Source organism: Schistocerca nitens, chromosome 9 (genome assembly GCF_023898315.1).
Source record: "Schistocerca nitens isolate TAMUIC-IGC-003100 chromosome 9, iqSchNite1.1, whole genome shotgun sequence".
Taxonomy (NCBI): domain Eukaryota; kingdom Metazoa; phylum Arthropoda; class Insecta; order Orthoptera; family Acrididae; genus Schistocerca; species Schistocerca nitens.
Genome location: NC_064622.1, coordinates 389,503,629 through 389,521,725, shown reverse-complemented (window position 1 = coordinate 389,521,725; position 18,097 = coordinate 389,503,629). Strand labels below are relative to the sequence as shown.

Below are 18,097 nucleotides of genomic sequence, written 5' to 3'. Positions count from 1 at the left end.
CAGAGCAGTATGAAATGAATCAAGCTTGTTACTAACAGTCTGTTTAAATTCTGCCCGTAATTCCTGTATGTACTAGGGAAGGTGAATGCTCGGCTTCAGGTTGTTTTTTTCTTTCTTTCTTTCTTTTTTTTTTGGGGGGGGGGCAGAATTTTAGGAAAGTGTGGTTCATCTGTAAAAGAGACTGCATATATGACACTAGTGTGACTATTCTTGAATGCTGTTGGAGTGTTGGAGATCCACACTCAGTCAGATTAAAGGAAGACATTAAAGCAGTTCAGAGGCAGGCTGCTAGGTTTGTTATTGGTAGGTTCGATAAACACACAGTTATGGAAATGCTTATGGTACTCAAATGGGAATGCCTGGAGGGAAGGTGATGTTCTGTTTGACTGTTTGAGAAACACTATTGAGAAAATGTAGAGAACTTTCATTTGAAACTTACAGCAGGATAATTATGCTTCTATCAATGCACATTTTGCATAAGTACCACAAAGGTATGATAACAGAGATTAGGGCTGATACGAAGGCATACAAGCAGTTGTTTTTCCCTCACTCTTTTTGCGATTGGTATGGGAAAGGAATTGGCTTCGAATGGTGCTAGGTACCCTTTGCGATGCACCATGTGTTGGCTTGCGGAGTATGCATGTGGATGTAGATTTACGTGATGTGTGTTGGATACTTGTACTGGGATGGAGTTACTATCTGAGCTTCTCCCACACATGTCCTAAGTGGGGACAAATCAGGAGATCTTGCTGGCGATGGTTGTGCCTCAACATCACAGAGACATTTGTGTCATGCACCATTGTGGAAGAGCATTGTCCTGTTGAAAATTGGCATCACGACATGGTCGCACAACAGGTAGCACATGAGGATGCAGGATTCCATGATGTGTGCTATTGTGCCGTCAGAATTCCCTCAATCATTTTCAGTCATGACCTGAACTAATATTGGATGGCTCTCCACACACAGTGATGCAAGGAGTAATATCACTGTGCCTCTCCAAAACATTGGGACCTCTCCTCAGTTCATTGCCTTACTTGTCAATGACGGTCATATGGGGTAGTCCAGAACAGCGATTCATTGCTGACCACAGTGAAGTGTTGTTCATTAGCAGTCCATGCTTCCTGGTCACGTCCGCTTGACAAACGCAGCCATTTGTGTTGCAGTGTTAATGGCAGCCTACTCTGGGACAGTAATTCCCTTGTCCGGTAGCTTCTGGTCTCCAACCAATGGTATAGGATGACACAGAATTTTATAGGGAGACCATTACTTGTTTTTGGATGGCAATCCCAGATTTGAAGTGGTTACGATGTGCTCAGTGCACAATACAAGAAACCTTCCTTGTGATCGTCTCATGTTATTGACTGGAATCTTGATGCCAAATGTACCTGGCCTTATGTTCCCATGGAGTGTAACATCAAGCCACTTTCACATCTGAATGTCCCATAAATCTGTTTGTTGCATGCTTTGACCTGCTGGCCAAATACAGACCCACCATGAGACTCATTTCAAATTCTGTCAGGCATTGTTAACACTGTTTCACAAGACATCTCCATTTCTGTCGCAGTGATCACTCTGCATCTAATGTTCACACCCCTTATGTAAACTAACAGGCCTGGTAACAGCACTAATGTGCTCTGGTGCCTATTCTACCAGACACAGAGTTGCAACTCTAATCATTTACATACATTTTTTAAAGTAAATTAGAATTCTATGGTGTCACGGGCAGTGCTGCAAAATGGTTCAAGTCATACCTCACTAACAGGAAACAAAGGGTGTCAGTGCAAGGGACTAGTGAATTAAGTCATCAGTCATCATCAGAATGGGAAGAAATTACATGTGGTGTCCCACAAGGATCCATCTTAGGGCCATTGCTTTTTCTTGTGTACATCAATGATCTCTCATCAGTTACACTGCCAGAAGCAGAGTTCGTTTTGTTTGCAGATGACACAAGTATTGCAATAAATAGTATGTCAAGTGTAGTTCTAGAAAGATCTGCTAATGATACTTTCATGGATATTAATAAATGGTTTAAAGCCAACTCACTGACATTAAACTTCGAAAAGACTCACTATATGCAATTCAGAACCTGTAAGAGGTTTCCACCCAGCATATGTATAAAATACGAAGAAGAGCAGATAGAAGAGATTGACAGTCTTAAATTCTTGGGATTCAGTTGGGAAGAGCACACCACAGAACTGCAGAAACGCCTTAACAAATCTGTATTTGCAATTTGAGTGTTAGCGGACATAGGCGACATAAAAATGAAAAAGCTTGCATACTTTGCCTACTTTCATTTCATAATGTCATATGGTATAATATTTTGGGGTAACTCTTCAAGTCAAACAAAAGTTTTCAGAGTCCAAAAGCATGTAATACGTATTATTTGTGGAGTAAATTCACGGACGTCCTGTAGAAACGTCTTCAAAGAACTGGGAATACTAACTACTGCCTCTCAGTATATTTACTCATTAATGAAATTAGTCCTAAATAATATATCTCTTTTTCCAACAAACAGCTCAGTTCATACATACAATACCAGGAACAAAAATGATCTGCACAAGGACTTAAAAGAACTTACTTTAGTTCAAAAAGGGGTCCACTACTCAGGAACACTTATCTTCAATAATTTGCCAGTAAACATAAAAAAATTAGTTACAAATAAAGATCAGTTTAAAAGGAGCCTGAAGACTTACTAGTGGCCAACTCTTTCTACTCCATTGACGAATTTTTTAATAGAAACAAATGATGTATTGTATATATTCATACTATTAGTATTGTTATTTCAGCTTTTTTTAAAAAAAAAATATTGACATGTTCCACATCCACGAGGATCTCCTCAGCACGGATCTATGGAACGAAAACTAATCTAATCTAATCTAATCAAACCAGTCGTGTATACATGAATGAAGTTACATTGACATCTGACTATGCCCTTTGAGTGCTTAACTTTTATGCCAGTCATTGTATCAGTGAAATTAATCAATGGCAATCAATACCTCAAAGAAATCTTGAAAGAAATTGCAGAACGCAAAGACAGATAAATGACAAAGAACTACAGTGGAATGGGGCCCAAGAGGGAGGCAGAAAGGTAAAATAATGAAAATGTCTATATTTTAAGTATTATTTTACCTCTCTTTCCATTTTTCACATTCCTTATTTTTCTATGCATCCACTTCAGCTGAAGAAGGAATACTTCAGGGTCCTAAAGTTAAAATTTCAATTGCTGTTTTTTATTTGTGGTTCCATCAAAATTGCTCCACTTGTTCTATTCTCCAACTTTTCCCTCATCTTCTGTCGAAATTAATTTTAAAAAAATTAATTTTAAAAATCAATTCCTTTTATTGTTTCTGTCAAATGAACAGTTGCAAACTGCCCTTTATTCTGTCTTGAAAATTACTTGTTTGTTTCAGGCTTGGATTAACGAGAAATTGCTTGCTGATTTCGAAGACCAGTATATTGCGGATGTGTCCGAACTGCGATTAGAGTAAGTCTTCTAATGTATATATAATCATAAAAACTGTCTCTGTATGTTTTGTCTTGTAATAAGAAAGTCACATGATTTTAACTGCATTCCAGAAAAGGCTTTGCAATCAAATTTGAAGAAAACAATGGTGAAAGTGAAATATGCTTACCATTAGCTCAGATGGTTTTTGAGAAGCAACAGGCCATTCCAGGGAAAAGGTACGTTCTACTTAGCAAGTGTAACTAGACAGTACAGATAACTGAGATACATTTATATTGCTTTATCCTTTTTTTGATCCATTGTGTTGTTGTTGTTGTTGTGGCCTTCAGTCCTGAGACTGGTTTGATGCAGCTCTCCATGCTACTCTATCCTGTGCAAGCTTCTTCATCTCCCAGTACCTACTGCAACCTACATCCTTCTGAATCTGCTTAGTGTATTCGTCTCTTGGTCTCCCTCTACGATTTTTACCCTCCATACTGCCCTCCAATACTAAACTGGTGATCCCTTGATGCCTCAGAACATGTCCTACCAACCGATCCCTTCTTCTAGTCAAATTGTGCGACAAACTTCTCTTCTCCCCAATCCTATTCAACACTTCCTCATTAGTTATGTGATCCACCCATCTAATCTTCAGCATTCTTCTGTAGCACCACATTTCGAAAGCTTCTATTCTCTTCTTGTCCAAAATATTTTATCATCCATGTTTCACTTCCATACATGGCTACACTCCATACAAATACTTTCAGAAACGACCTCCTGACACTTAAATCTATACTCTTCTTCAGAAATGCTTTCCTTGCCATTGCCAGTCTACATTTTATATCCTCTCTACTTCGACCATCATCAGTTATTTTGCTCCCCAAATAGCAAAACTCCTTTACTACCTTAAGTGTCTCATTTTCTAATCTAATTCCCTCAGCATCACCTGACTTAATTCAACTACATTCCATTATCCTCGTTTTGCTTTTGTTGATGTTCATCTTATATCCTCCTTTCAAGACACTGTCCATTCCGTTCAACTGCTCTTCCAAGTTCTTTGCTGTCTCTGACAGAATTACAATGTCATTGGCAAACCTCAAAGTTTTTATTTCTTCTCCATGGATTTTAATACCTACTCCAAATTTTTCTTTTGTTTCCTTCACTGCTTGCTCAATATACAGATTGAATAACATCGGGGAGAGGCTACAACCCTGTCTCACTCCCTTCCCAACCACTGCTTTCCTTTCATGTCCCTCGACTCTTATAACTGCCATCTGGTTTCTGTACAAATTGTAAATAGCTTTTCACTCCCTGTATTTTACCCCTGCCACCTTCAGAATTTGAAAGAGAGTATTCCAGTCAACATTGTCAAAAGCTTTCTGTAAGTCTACAAATGCTAGAAACGTAGGTTTGCCTTTCCTTAATCTAGCTTCTAAGATAAGTCGTAGGGTCAGTATTGCCTCACGTGTTCCGGTATTTCTACGGAACCCAAACTGATCTTCCCCAGGTCAGCTTCTACTAGTTTTTCCATTCGTCTGTAAAGAATTCGCGTTAGTATTTTGCAGCCGTGACTTATTAAACTGATAGTTCGGTAATTCTCACATCTGTCAACACCTGCTCTCTTTGGTATTGGAATTATTATATTCTTCTTGAAGTCTGAGGGTATTTCGCCTGTCTCATACATCTCGCTCACCAGATGGTAGAGTTTTGTCAGGACTGGCTCTCCTAAGGCTTTTAGTAGTTCTAATGGAATGTTGTCTACTCCCGGGGCTTTGTTTCGACTCAGGTCTTTCAGTGCCCTGTCGAACTCTTCACGCAGTATCATATCTCCCATTTCATCTTCATCTACATACTCTTCCATTTCCATAATATTGTCCTCAAGTACATCGCCCTTCTACCTGTATAGACCCTCTATATACTCCTTCCACCTTCCTGCTTTTCATTCTTTGCTTAGAACTAGGTTTCCATCTGAGCTCTTGATATTCCTACAAGTGGTTCTCTTTTCTCCAAAGGTCTCTTTAATTTTCCTGTAGGCAGTATCTCTCTGAGCCCTAGTGAGATAAGCCTCTACATCCTTACATTTTTCCTCAAGCCATCCCTGCTTAGCCATTTTGCACTTCCTGTCGATCTCAATTTTGAGACGTTTGTATTCCTTTATGCCTGCTTCATTTACGGCATTTTTATATTTTCTCCTTTCTTCAATTGCATTCAATATTTCTTCTGTTACCCAAGGATTTCTACTAGCCCTCGCCTTTCTTCCTACTTGATCCTCTGCTGCCTTCACTACTTCATCCCTCAAAGCTACCCATTCTTCTTCTACTGTATTTCTTTCCCCCATTCCTGTCAATTGTTCCCTTATGCTCTCCCTGAAACTCCATACAACCTCTGGTTCTTTCAGTTTATCCAAGTCCCATCTCCTTAAATTCCCACCTTTTTGCAGTTTTTTCAGTTTTAATCTACAGTTCATAACCAAAAGATTGTGGTCAGAGTCCACATCTGCCCCTGGAAATGTCATACAATTTAAAATCTGGTTCCTAAATCTCTGTCTTACCATTATATAATCTATCTGAAACCTGTCAGTATCTCCAGGTTTCTTCCATGTATACAACCTTCTTTTATGATTCTTGAACCAAGTGTTAGCTATGATTAAGTTGTGCTCTGCGCAAAATTCTACTAGGCGGCTTCCTCTTTCGTTTCTTACCCCCAATCCATATTCACCTACTATGTTTCCTTCTCTCCCTTTTCCTACTGACGAATTCCAGTCACCCATGACTGTTAAATTTTCATCTCCCTTCACTATCTGAATAATTTCTTTTATTTCATCATACATTTCTTCAATTTCTTCGTCATCTGCAGAGCTAGTTGGCATATAAACTTGTACTACTGTGGTAGGCGTGGGCTTTGTATCTGTCTTGGCCGCAATAATGTGTTCACTATGCTGTTTGTAGTAGCTTACCCGCATTCCTATTTTCCTATTCATTATTAAACCTACTCCTGCATTACCCCTATTTGATTTTGTGTTTATAACACTGTAGTCACCTGACCAGAAGTCTTGTTCCTCCTGCCACCGAACTTCACTAATTCCCACAATATCTAACTTTAACCTATCCATTTCCCTTTTTAAATTTTCTAACCTACCTGCCCGATTAAGGGATCTGACATTCCACGCTCCGATCCATAGAACGCCAGTTTTCTTTCTCCTGATAACGACATCCTCTTGAGTAGTCCCCGTCCGGAGATCCGAATGGGGGACTATTTTACCTCCGGAATATTTTACCCAAGAGGATGTCATCATCATTTAACCATACAGTAAAGCTGCATGCCCCCGGGAAAAATTGCGGCTGTAGTTCCCCTTTGCTTTCAGCCGTTCGCAGTACCAGCACAGCAAGGCCGTTTTGGTTAGTGTTACAAGGCCAGATCAGTCAATCATCCAGAGTGTTGCCCCTGCAACTACTGAAAAGACTGCTGCCCTTCTTCAGGAACCACACGTTTGTCTGGCCTCTCAACAAATACCCCTCCGTTGTGGTTGCACCTACAGTACGGCTATCTGTATCGCTGAGACACGCAAGCCTCCCCACCAACGGCAAGGTCCATGGTTCATGGGCGGAGGGGGGGGGGGGGGTGATCCATTGTACGATGTTTATTTTAACCATATTACGCACTGTGTAGCATTAGGGGCTCATGCCAGTTGTAATCAAATATTCAGTCGGTAACCACTCACAGACTGTATTATGAGGTGTTACCAGTTTCAATCATATAACATCTTCAGGAAGCCTTATATTTCATAATCAGATACTACAACTAAAATTGTACCATGGAGACTGCAAGTTAAATTGCAAATGTATAATGGACTATCTTAAATTTGTGCCGTCAGTATAGAAAATTGGAGATATGTCTCACATCTTTTATATATTAGGTGCTACATCAGTGTCTAATCCATAATCATAAAATTGCCACTTACATAAAATAGTTGTAGAAAATAACAGCTGATTTTAATCTTTTACGAGTTAACATTTAAAATGCAATGAATGTTATTGTCTCCAATATATACTGGGTGGACATAATTAAAGTGCACCTATTCACAAAGGTCCAGTGTGGGCTGTGATTATTGTATGGCAATGAAACTTGGTAGATGTTCTATGTGTTAATGTGGAACCAATCTACACTGGAAAACAAATTAGTTGCAAATATGGCATTATAAACTGCTTGTATGACAATAGGACTTCCACACTGGCATTTAAAAAGCCACAATGTGAGTGAACAGTATGGCTATTGAGGATAGAGATTGTGAGCCTTTATTGAGACTGTTTCATGTGAATAGCAGGAAGGGCAGTGTTGCATTGAGAGAATATCACTGACCTAACAGTCTGAGGAGAGGCCCTATGTCATTAAATCATGTAAAGAAGATGACAATGAAATTCAGAAACATGGGTGAGCTTCATGTGGCACCTGCAAGAGGAAGGTGTCCTGCCCTGGTGGAAGTTATTGATGTGATTGCTGTTGTTGTGATGACCGTGCAGCTTGTGCAGTGCTCATGCAGTGTCATGAGAATTGTCCATCCCATGGTCAACATTACCGAAAGTTTTGCAGTCTGTCTTACACTGGTACCCATACAAGATCCAGGCGATGCAACCCCTACAAGATCCAGGTGATGCAGCAAATGAAACCTCATGATCTGCAGCAATGTTCCGAATTTGCTCTTCGCTATCAGGCATAGATTGAAGTTGACAACATGTGGCCGAGCAGTATTCTGTAGAGTGACAAGGCACATTTCACACTACAGAGTGCACTGAATACACAGAAGTGTCGAATTTGGGGTTGTGCACAAAGAGCCATTGTAATCACTGTATATGATTCACAAGCATCTTTATTCTTGGTCTATTTTTCTTTGATGAGAATATACCCATAGTGCCAGTTAGGTGTACCATGATGTTTGCACATTATTGAGACCTCCTTGTACAGCATGGAAGAGCACAACTGTATGGAAACCACTGTTTTCATGCAAGGTGAGGCAGCACCTCATGTCACTCGCCCAGTGAAAGATCTGAGTAATGCAACCTTCCATGAATGTGTTATCTCCAGAGATTTTCCAGATGCATGGCCTACAAGATCACCTGATTGGAATCCGTGTGGCTTTTGGCTCTGGGGACATTTAAAAAAAACACATTTGCCAGGGACACATTCAGTTTATATCTGATCTGAAGGCCCATATTCAGAAAAACATTGCTCAATTTCCCCTGGAACTGCTGCAAGCAACTGTTTATCACATTGTTTTACAGATGCAGCATCTCGTTGACATATCTGGCGCCCATATTGAACAAATTGTGTAAGTGGCAGCTAATAATAAAATCAACATTATGCCTTTCTCACTTGCTTGACCTTTTCTGCCATGTCCCATTCCTAATTCATTATATATGTAAACATTTATATATGTTTGCCTTGCGTTCACAGCACCAGATTTGCACCTGTTGGCAAAAATTGGATCTAATCTTTTTTTTCCTATGTAAATCGGTCCTACATTAACGCACTAGAATATCTACCAGGCTTTGCTGCCATATGTTAATTACAACCCACACTGGACCTCTGTGAGTAGCTGCACTTCAATTATAATCATTTGGTATTTTAAATGACTTAAAAGTTTACATATCCATGTCATAGAGAGATAAGGCCATGTAGTAAGACTAAAGCTAGTGATATGCTTCCAAGCAACAGGATATTGAGTTGACAGAAAACGTCTTTGGTCGCTAGTGACCATTGACATGTTTTCCAGCAGCTGTATGCTAAGTCAGCAATAAACAACTTTCACCATGATAGATAATAAGAAAATAATGTGTTCTTGTAATTGCATCACATTAAACTAGTTTGATACTAGGTTCTATTTACATATAAAAATTTGTTATTTTATATAACTACCACGTACGTTTGTGTAATTTACAACACACCTTGTAAATAAAGGGCAGCAGTTGTGTTATCTACATCGATACTCTGCACACAGATCTGAAATGCATGGCAGAAGGTACCTCCCATGGTTCCAGTTATTAGGGCTTTCTACTGTTCCATTGATATGCAGATTGCAGGAGGAATGATTGCTTAAATGCCTCTGTAATGCCTACTGTAATTAAGTAATCTTGTTATACTAATACCCATGGGAGCCACATATAAGAGATTTAAATGACTAATGGAAAATCTCATATAAAGATGTGAAACAATATTAACAAAGAGCTAGAGGGACTGGCCAGTACTTACCTCAGCTCAGTACAGCCGATAGATACACAAAACAGAATAGAAAATTTACGTATCCTAGCTTTTGGAACTTTGTTCCTTCATCAGGGAGGAGAGAGGGGGAAGAAGGGAAAGAAGGGAAAGTGGATTCAGTTACTCACAACCCAGGTTATGAAGCAACATGGGAAAGGTAAACAGGGAGGGTAGCAAAGATAGAGGGAAGCCAAAGATATTCTACTGTAAGTACTGTGCCAGCTTCAAACTAAAGAGGATGCATACACAAGTAAAGAGGTATATAGTGTAAAGATAAACACAACTATGTAGGATGAAAATATGCGTGAATGGCTAAAGAGGAAAGGTAAAGAGGAGAGGACTGAAGAGTAAATGGGAGTGATGTTGGTTAACGTAGGTTCAGTCCAGGAGGATGGCGGAATGAAAGGATGTATTGGAGTGCAAGTTCCCATCTCCGCAGTTCCGAGGACTGGTGTTGGGTGGGAGAAGCCAAATGGCACGTACGGTGTAGCAAGTTCGTAGGTCCCTAGAATTATGCTGGAGGGCATGCTCTTCTACTGGGTATTGGACATCTAGGCGGACAGTTCGTCTATGCCCGTTCATGCGCTCAGCCAGTTTAGTTGTCATCGTACCAATGTAAAACGCTGTGCAGTGCAGTTATGTCAACTGGTGAATGACGTGTTGTTTCACATGTGGCCCTGCCTTGAATTGTGTATGTTTTACCATTTGTGGGGCTGGAGTAGGTGGTTGTGGAGGGATGCATGGGGCAGGTTTTGCAGTGGGGTCGGTTACAAGAGTTGGAACCGCTGGGTAGAGAAGGTGGTCTGGGAATATTGTAGGGTTTGACAAGAATGTTACGGAGGGTTAGGGGGGCGACGAAAGGCAACTCTGGGTGGTGTGGGGAGAATATTGTCATGGGATGATCTCATTTCAGAGCTTGACTTGAGGGATATGACTTCATTCCTGCCCTTAGGTTCTCAAGATTCAGGTAAATTTGTCATTGTATGATTGTGAGTGTGATGGGATGTAATGTGACCATGAGAATTTCTTACATAGCTGTGAATTCATCATTTGCAAATAATAATAATAATAATAATAATAATAATAATAATAATAATAATAATAATGATAATCAAAAATAACAGGATACCCCAGTCAGAATTAGAAAACATCAAACAAAAAGTACAACAAATACTGGAACAAAATAATGTGCAATCAGAAGAAGAAGAAAATACAGTAATGGACTCAAACATCCCAGAGCAAACAAACAAAGAACAACACGCATCAATTAAACAATCAGAGGAAAACGAAATCTTAAGACAGCCACCAGAACAAGCACAAATAGAACACGAAGTGACACACATGTTAGATATAGAAGAAAAATTTCAGCTGACATATATAGAATACAAAGACACAAATACAGACATTAGACCATTCTTGCAAAGACCACCAAATAACCCACAAGTCGAAACAACAATAAAAACTATCAACACAATCATACACAACAAAATAAATGAAAACACAACTATGGAAGAGTTACAACTACTGGTTTATATAGGAGCACTCACTACACTAAATATACACACTAGGCAGAGATCAGAACCAACCAACACACAGAAGAAACCCACAAAACCAGCATGGCAACACAGGCTACAGATCAAAATAGAAAAACTGAGAAAGGACATCGGACAGCTAACACAATTTATAAGAAATGAAATGTCAGAAAAAAAACGAAAAAGGTTAGGTAAAATCTCACAACAAGAAGCGATAGAGCAATTAGATGAAAAGAAACAGCAATTACAAGCATTGGCCAAACGACTTAGAAGATACAAAAAAAGTGAAAATAGAAGGAAACAAAACCGAACATTCAACACAAACCAAAAGAAATTTTACCAGACAATAGATAACACACACATTAAAATAGACAATCCACCAAACATAACAGACATGGAACACTTCTGGAGCAACATATGGTCAAACCCGGTACAACATAACAGGCATGCACGGTGGATACAAGCAGAAACAGACACATACAAGATGATACCACAAATGCCTGAAGTGATAATTTTGCAACATGAAGTCACCCAAGCAATTAATTCTACTCACAATTGGAAAGCCCATGGAAAAGATAAAATAGCAAATTTCTGGCTAAAGAAGTTCACCTCAACACATTCACATCTAACTAAATTATTTAACAGTTACATTGCAGACCCATACACATTCCCTGACACACTTACACATGGAATAACTTATCTGAAACCTAAAGATCAAGCAGACACACTAAACCCAGCAAAATATCGCCCCATAACATGCCTACCAACAATATACAAAATATTAACTTCAGTCATTAAACAGAAATTAATGACACATACAACACAGAACAAAATTATAAATGAAGAACAAAAAGGCTGCTGCAAAGGAGCACGAGGATGTAAAGAGCAACTGATACTAGATGCAGAGGTGACATATCAAGCTAAAACTAAACAAAGGTCACTACACTATGCATACATTGATTACCAAAAAGCTTTTGATAGTGTACCCCACTCATGGTTACTACAAATATTGGAAATATACAAAGTAGATCCTAAATTGATACAGTTCCTAAACATAGTAATGAAAAATTGGAAAACCACACTTAATATCCAAACAAATTCAAATAATATCACATCACAGCCAATACAGATTAAGCGTGGAATATACCAAGGAGACTCATTAAGTCCTTTCTGGTTCTGCCTTGCCCTGAACCCACTATCCAACATGCTAAATAATACAAATTATGGATACAATATTGCTGGAACATACCCACACAAAATCACACATTTGCTATACATGGATGATCTAAAACTACTGGCAGCAACAAATCAACAACTCAACCAATTACTAAAGATAACAGAAGTATTCAGCAATGATATAAATATGGCTTTCGGAACAGACAAATTTAAGAAAAATAGCATAGTCAAGGGAAAACACACTAAACAAGATGATTACTTATTGGATAACCACAGCGACTGCATAGAAGCGATGGAAAAAACAGATGCGTATAAATATCTAGGATACAGACAAAAAATAGGAATAGATAATACAAATATTAAAGAAGAACTAAAAGAAAAATATAGACAAAGACTAACAAAAATACTGAAAACGGAATTGACAGCAAGAAACAAGACAAAAGCTATAAATACTTATGCTATACCAATATTGACCTACTCATTTGGAGTAGTGAAATGGAGTAACACAGACCTAGAAGCACTCAATACACTTACACGATCACAATGCCACAAATATAGAATACATCACATACATTCAGCAACAGAAAGATTCACATTAAGCAGAAAGGAAGGAGGAAGGGGAGTTATCGACATAAAAAACCTACATTATGGACAGGTAGACAATTTAAGAAAATTCTTTATAGAACGAGCAGAAACTAGCAAAATACACAAAGCAATCACTCATATAAATACATTGGCTACACCATTGCAATTTCATAACCACTTCTACAACCCTTTAGATCACATAACATCAACAGATACAAAGAAAGTAAATTGGAAATAGAAAAGACTACATGACAAGCACCCGTATCATCTAACACAGCCACACATCAATCAAGACGCATCCAACACATGGCTAAGAAAAGGCAATATATACAGTGAGACGGAAGGATTCATGATTGCAATACAGGATCAAACAATAAACACCAGATATTACAGCAAGTATATTATTAAAGATCCCAATCATCGTTGGCTGATACCCGTATCCAAGTTTTCATTTCTCTTCTGAGATTTCCTTTGTCATGGTTCAGGTGTGGAAGTGTCGTTGATGGCTTAGCAGTCCAATCCTAGCGTGGAACACCACAACACAACAGATAAATGCAGACTTTGTAAACAACAAATAGAAACAGTAGATCACATCACAAGTGGATGTACAATACTAGCAAATACAGAATACACCAGAAGACATGACAATATAGCAAAAATAATACATCAACAACTTGCCATACAACATAAACTAATAAAACAACACGTTCCCACATACAAGTATGCACCACAAAATGTACTGGAGAATGATGAATACAAATTATACTGGAACAGAACCATTACAACAGATAAAACAACACCACATAACAAACCTGACATCATACTCACCAATAAAAAGAAGAAATTAACACAACTAATCAAAATATCTGTACCCAATACAACAAATATACAGAGGAAAACAGGAGGAAAAATTGAAAAATACATCCAACTGGCTGAGGAAGTCAAGGACATGTGGCATCAGGATAAAGTTGACATTATACCAATTATACTATCAACTACAGGAGTCATACCACACAATATCCACCAGTACATCAACGCAATACAGCTACATCCAAACGTGTATATACAGCTACAGAAATCTGTAATTATTGATACATGTTCAATTACCCGAAAGTTCCTAAATGCAATGTAACATACACCGTACAGTTTAAAGGAAGTCACGCTTGATCAAGGTCTGCGTCACTTACCATTTTTAACAAGACATAACGTCTGAGAAAGGAAAGAAATAATTATAATATTTATAATATAAATATTGATCCATACTTCAGCAAGCTTGTTTTGCAGATCAGCATTGAAATTTCAGACTTCAGTTCTTTTTTACTTATTTCAGTGCATAGTAGTACTTTATTGACTTTCTCACAGTGTCATGCTTCAAGATAACAGTGATCACAGAGTAAAGAGCATTCAGTTTGAAACATGGTGCATTCCTACTGTCAGAGTCTATTGATATTACATTCCAGTGACAACTGTTCAAATTGCACAATGATACACAATCTCAGGGAATGGTAAGAGCTTATAACTTGCAGAATTGTTGATAGAAGTATAAATAATCTATTCTTTCATTTTCATATCTAGCTGCTGATTTACCTAAAAAGCTCTCCCTACTGTGTCATAGTCACTCTGTCCTATTACTGTAATGTCATTAGTTTTCTCGGTCAGACTGGGAAAATCCTGAACAGAATTAGGAATGACCACTATGTTATTTTGTCAAACATATCTTGTGCGGCTTTGTTTCCATTGTGGCTGCAAGTTTCCAAGTGATTATTATTATTATTATTATTATTATTATTATTTGCTCTAGAATTTTTTAAATATTTCATTTGGTATTTTATTTACCTCTTGTTTTGGAAAAAAGGGGACAAGTTTTTCTTTGAGAAGAATATTTGTTTTGGTTTCTTCTGCTATAGAGTTAGCAGAGTTATTCAGCCATAAATTTATTGTCAGTGGCTGTGCTCTCCTGTAATTTGGGCTGCAGGCTTAATTCATTGCAGAAGTCAGCTATTTTAATGTATCCTAAATTGCCAAGTTTGTCGGGAAGTAGTGTGGCATTAGCAAATTATTATGTAACTTAGGTTTACTTATTTACTTGGTCCAACAGCAGTTTTTGTGCTCTCTTACACTCAGGACTGTTGTGAACCTTCACAAAATAGTCCCTGGCTTTTCTCTGGACCTATCCAAATCCTGGTTTGAAGAGACTGCCACAAAATCTCACAACACTTATCTTCTCCTTCACCAGTGCAGTAGCTGGTATCTTTGGTGTGGGAGGTTAGATTATGGGCAATTGGTTGGAGGTGTTGCTCAATAGGGCCGAAATTCTTTCAGTGGCCACAATAATCTGCCACAATGGGGCGTCCGGGGTTGTTGGGTTTGTGGATTTTGGGGACCATGTAGAAGATGGGTGTGTAGGGTGTCTTAGGGGTGAGGAGGGACATGAATTCAAGGGAGAGGTTCTGGGAAGGGCCTAAGACTCTAAGCAGGGATTGGAGGTTGTGTTGGATTTCACAGATGGGGTCAATCTGGCAGAGTTTATAGGTGGAGGAGTCAGATAATTGGTGGAGGCCTTCCGCCAGGTAGTCACTGCAATTATAACAAAAGTGGTGGAACCTTTGTCTGCAGGTAAGATGATTAGGTCAGGATTTGTTTTGTGGTTGTGTATGGCTATTCTTTCTTCAGCTGAAAGGTTGGGGTTCTGAGAAAGGAACCTGGGGAAGGATGGTGCGGTCAAGTTGGAGGTAAAGAATTCCTGAAAGATCAGCAGGTGGTTAGGTGGGAGGGGGAGATCAAGGTTGGGTGGTGGTTTGAACGGGGAGAGACAGGGTTGAGTCTTGGAATTAGGCTGGCTTTGGTTGGAGTGATTGGTGGCAAAGAATTGTTTCCATTGCAGGGATCGAGAGAAGGAGAGTAGGTCTTTGACAAGTCCAGCATGGTTAAATTTGAGTGTAGTGCTAAAGGTGAGGCCCTTGGATAGGCCTGAAACTTCTGTGGAGCCGAGGGTTTTTGTGGAATGGTTAACAACAATGTTACAGATATGGTTCTGCTCTGGTGTGGTGAAGTATTGGTAGGGAGATGTGCAAATTGAAAAAGTCAGTGAGGCAGAGCTCAGGTGCTGTGAGAGGTGGACAAGGAGTAACACTGTGGGTTGGGTGGGGGTTGGATAGTGACATCCTACTGCCCCAAGAACCAGCCACAAAGGAATGCCCCATTCATCACCAAATACCACCCTGGACTGGAACAGCTGAACACCATCCTTTGTCAGGGCTTTGATTACCCATCATCATGCCCTGAAATGAGAGACTTCTTACCTGAGATCCTTCCCACTCCCTCTTAAAATAGTGTTACATTGCCCACCTGACTTCCACAACAACCTGGTCCATTCCCACGCCACAAGAATCAAATCTCTGTGATATCATAGGTTTATCATACCTCATCAGGAGCTGGGCCACCAGTGAAATCAGCCATGTCATATACCAGCTTTGCTGCAGTCATTGCACACCTTGTTATATTGGTATGTCTACCAACCATTGTCTGCCAGGATGAACAGCCACTGCCAAACTGTGGCTAAGAGGAAAGTAGATCACCCTTTGGCACAACACGCTGCTGAACATAACATGCTGAAATGCGCAGATGGGAGTTACCCTTACAACACATTCTCCGTGCTCATAATTATCCCAGTCTCAACCTACAGTAACAAACTGTCCCCACACCTGCCACCCAACAGTTTCCACCCCCTCTGCCGTATCAGCTCCTCCCCATTCTTGTCTCCCAACCCCTTTGTTGGTGCCCTCTCCCGATGCACTCGCCCATCCTTCCCCACTCCTCTAATTTTTTGCTCCATTTACCACATCCCCTGCCCTTCAGCCTCACAGCCACAGGTCTATCCCACCACATCGGGGCCGGGCTACCTGTGAAAGCAGTCATGTCATTTACCAGCTCTTCTGCAGTCTCTGCACACCGTTTTATATTGGTACGACTAGCAACAAGCTGTCCATCAGGGCAAACAGCCTCTGCCAAATTATGAGCAAGAGGAAAGTAGACCACTCTGTGGCACAACAGGCTGCTGAACATAATGTGCTCGATTACGATGACTGCTTCACTACCCGGGCCATCTGCATCCTCCCCTCCAGCACCAGCTTTTCTGAACTGTGCAGATGGGAGTTACCCTTACAACACATACTCCACTCTCGTACTTATCCAACCTACAGTAACATTCTGTCCCCACACCCTCCACCCAACAGTTTCCACCCTGTCTGTCATATCACCTCCTCCTCATTCTCGTCTCCCACCTTCTTTGTTTGCCGCCCTCTGCCAATGCACCTGCCTATCTTTCCTCGCTCCACTTGTATTTTGCTCTGTGTTCCCCACCTCCTGCCCCACAACCGCCTGACGCTGTACCTGTTGACATTGTAGTCCCTGCACACTCCAACAGACGGCACTCCTCTATCCCTTCTCCTTCCTCACCCCCTCCAGATTTCTGCTTCCATCCCATGTGACAGTTGCATTCTGGCCCGAGGTGCCGGAGTTGGCGGTCGTGTGCGTGAGGTTTGCTTGCTTGTGCGAATGAGCGGTATATGCTCCTCTTTTTCTGATGAGGGCAGTGGATGAAAGCTTGTGTGTAAGAGTCTTTTAATTGTGCCTGTTTGCAAGTTAACATGTCATCTTTACAGTAAGAAGAAATAATTCTTTTCCTACATTGTTGATATTCCAACCTAGAGTTTCCATTGTTTAATCAAATGTAAAGTCTTCTAAGTAAACAAAGTATTATAGATGGCATCAGAGTGGCGTAAATTATTTCTTTAAAGTTTATTTCTTATTTTTCTACTTTTAAGAGTATTAATGACCTTTTTCTTCATCCAGTAACATTTTGTCTGTCACTCTGACTCTTTCAGCTAATGCCATTTTTAATTTTCATTGGCAACCTTACATTATCGACATGTGAACAGGATATTTAGTAGCTTTAATTCCTAACCATTTGGATATGCTTGAGTTAATCATATGAGTGTGTAACATTTCATTAACTCAAAAAGAGATGCCATCAATAATTGTGTCACTAAAAAGAAGGATGTACTTTGAATAGCCTATTGAAATCTGCCTACCTTTTAGGTATCAA

At 39.7% G+C, this 18,097-nt stretch overlaps 1 protein-coding gene across 3 annotated transcripts in view; it reads left to right on the top strand.

Annotated features, from left to right (window-relative positions):
• Positions 1-18,097, top strand: part of LOC126203320 (Fanconi anemia group D2 protein) — a 230,364-nt gene that overhangs the window by 118,159 nt on the left and 94,108 nt on the right. For all 3 annotated transcript variants that reach the window (XM_049937587.1, XM_049937586.1, XM_049937585.1), the window contains exons 13-14: positions 3,411-3,484; positions 3,577-3,681. In XM_049937587.1, the coding sequence (XP_049793544.1) occupies positions 3,411-3,484; positions 3,577-3,681 (179 nt within the window). The remainder of the gene's footprint in view (positions 1-3,410; positions 3,485-3,576; positions 3,682-18,097) is intronic.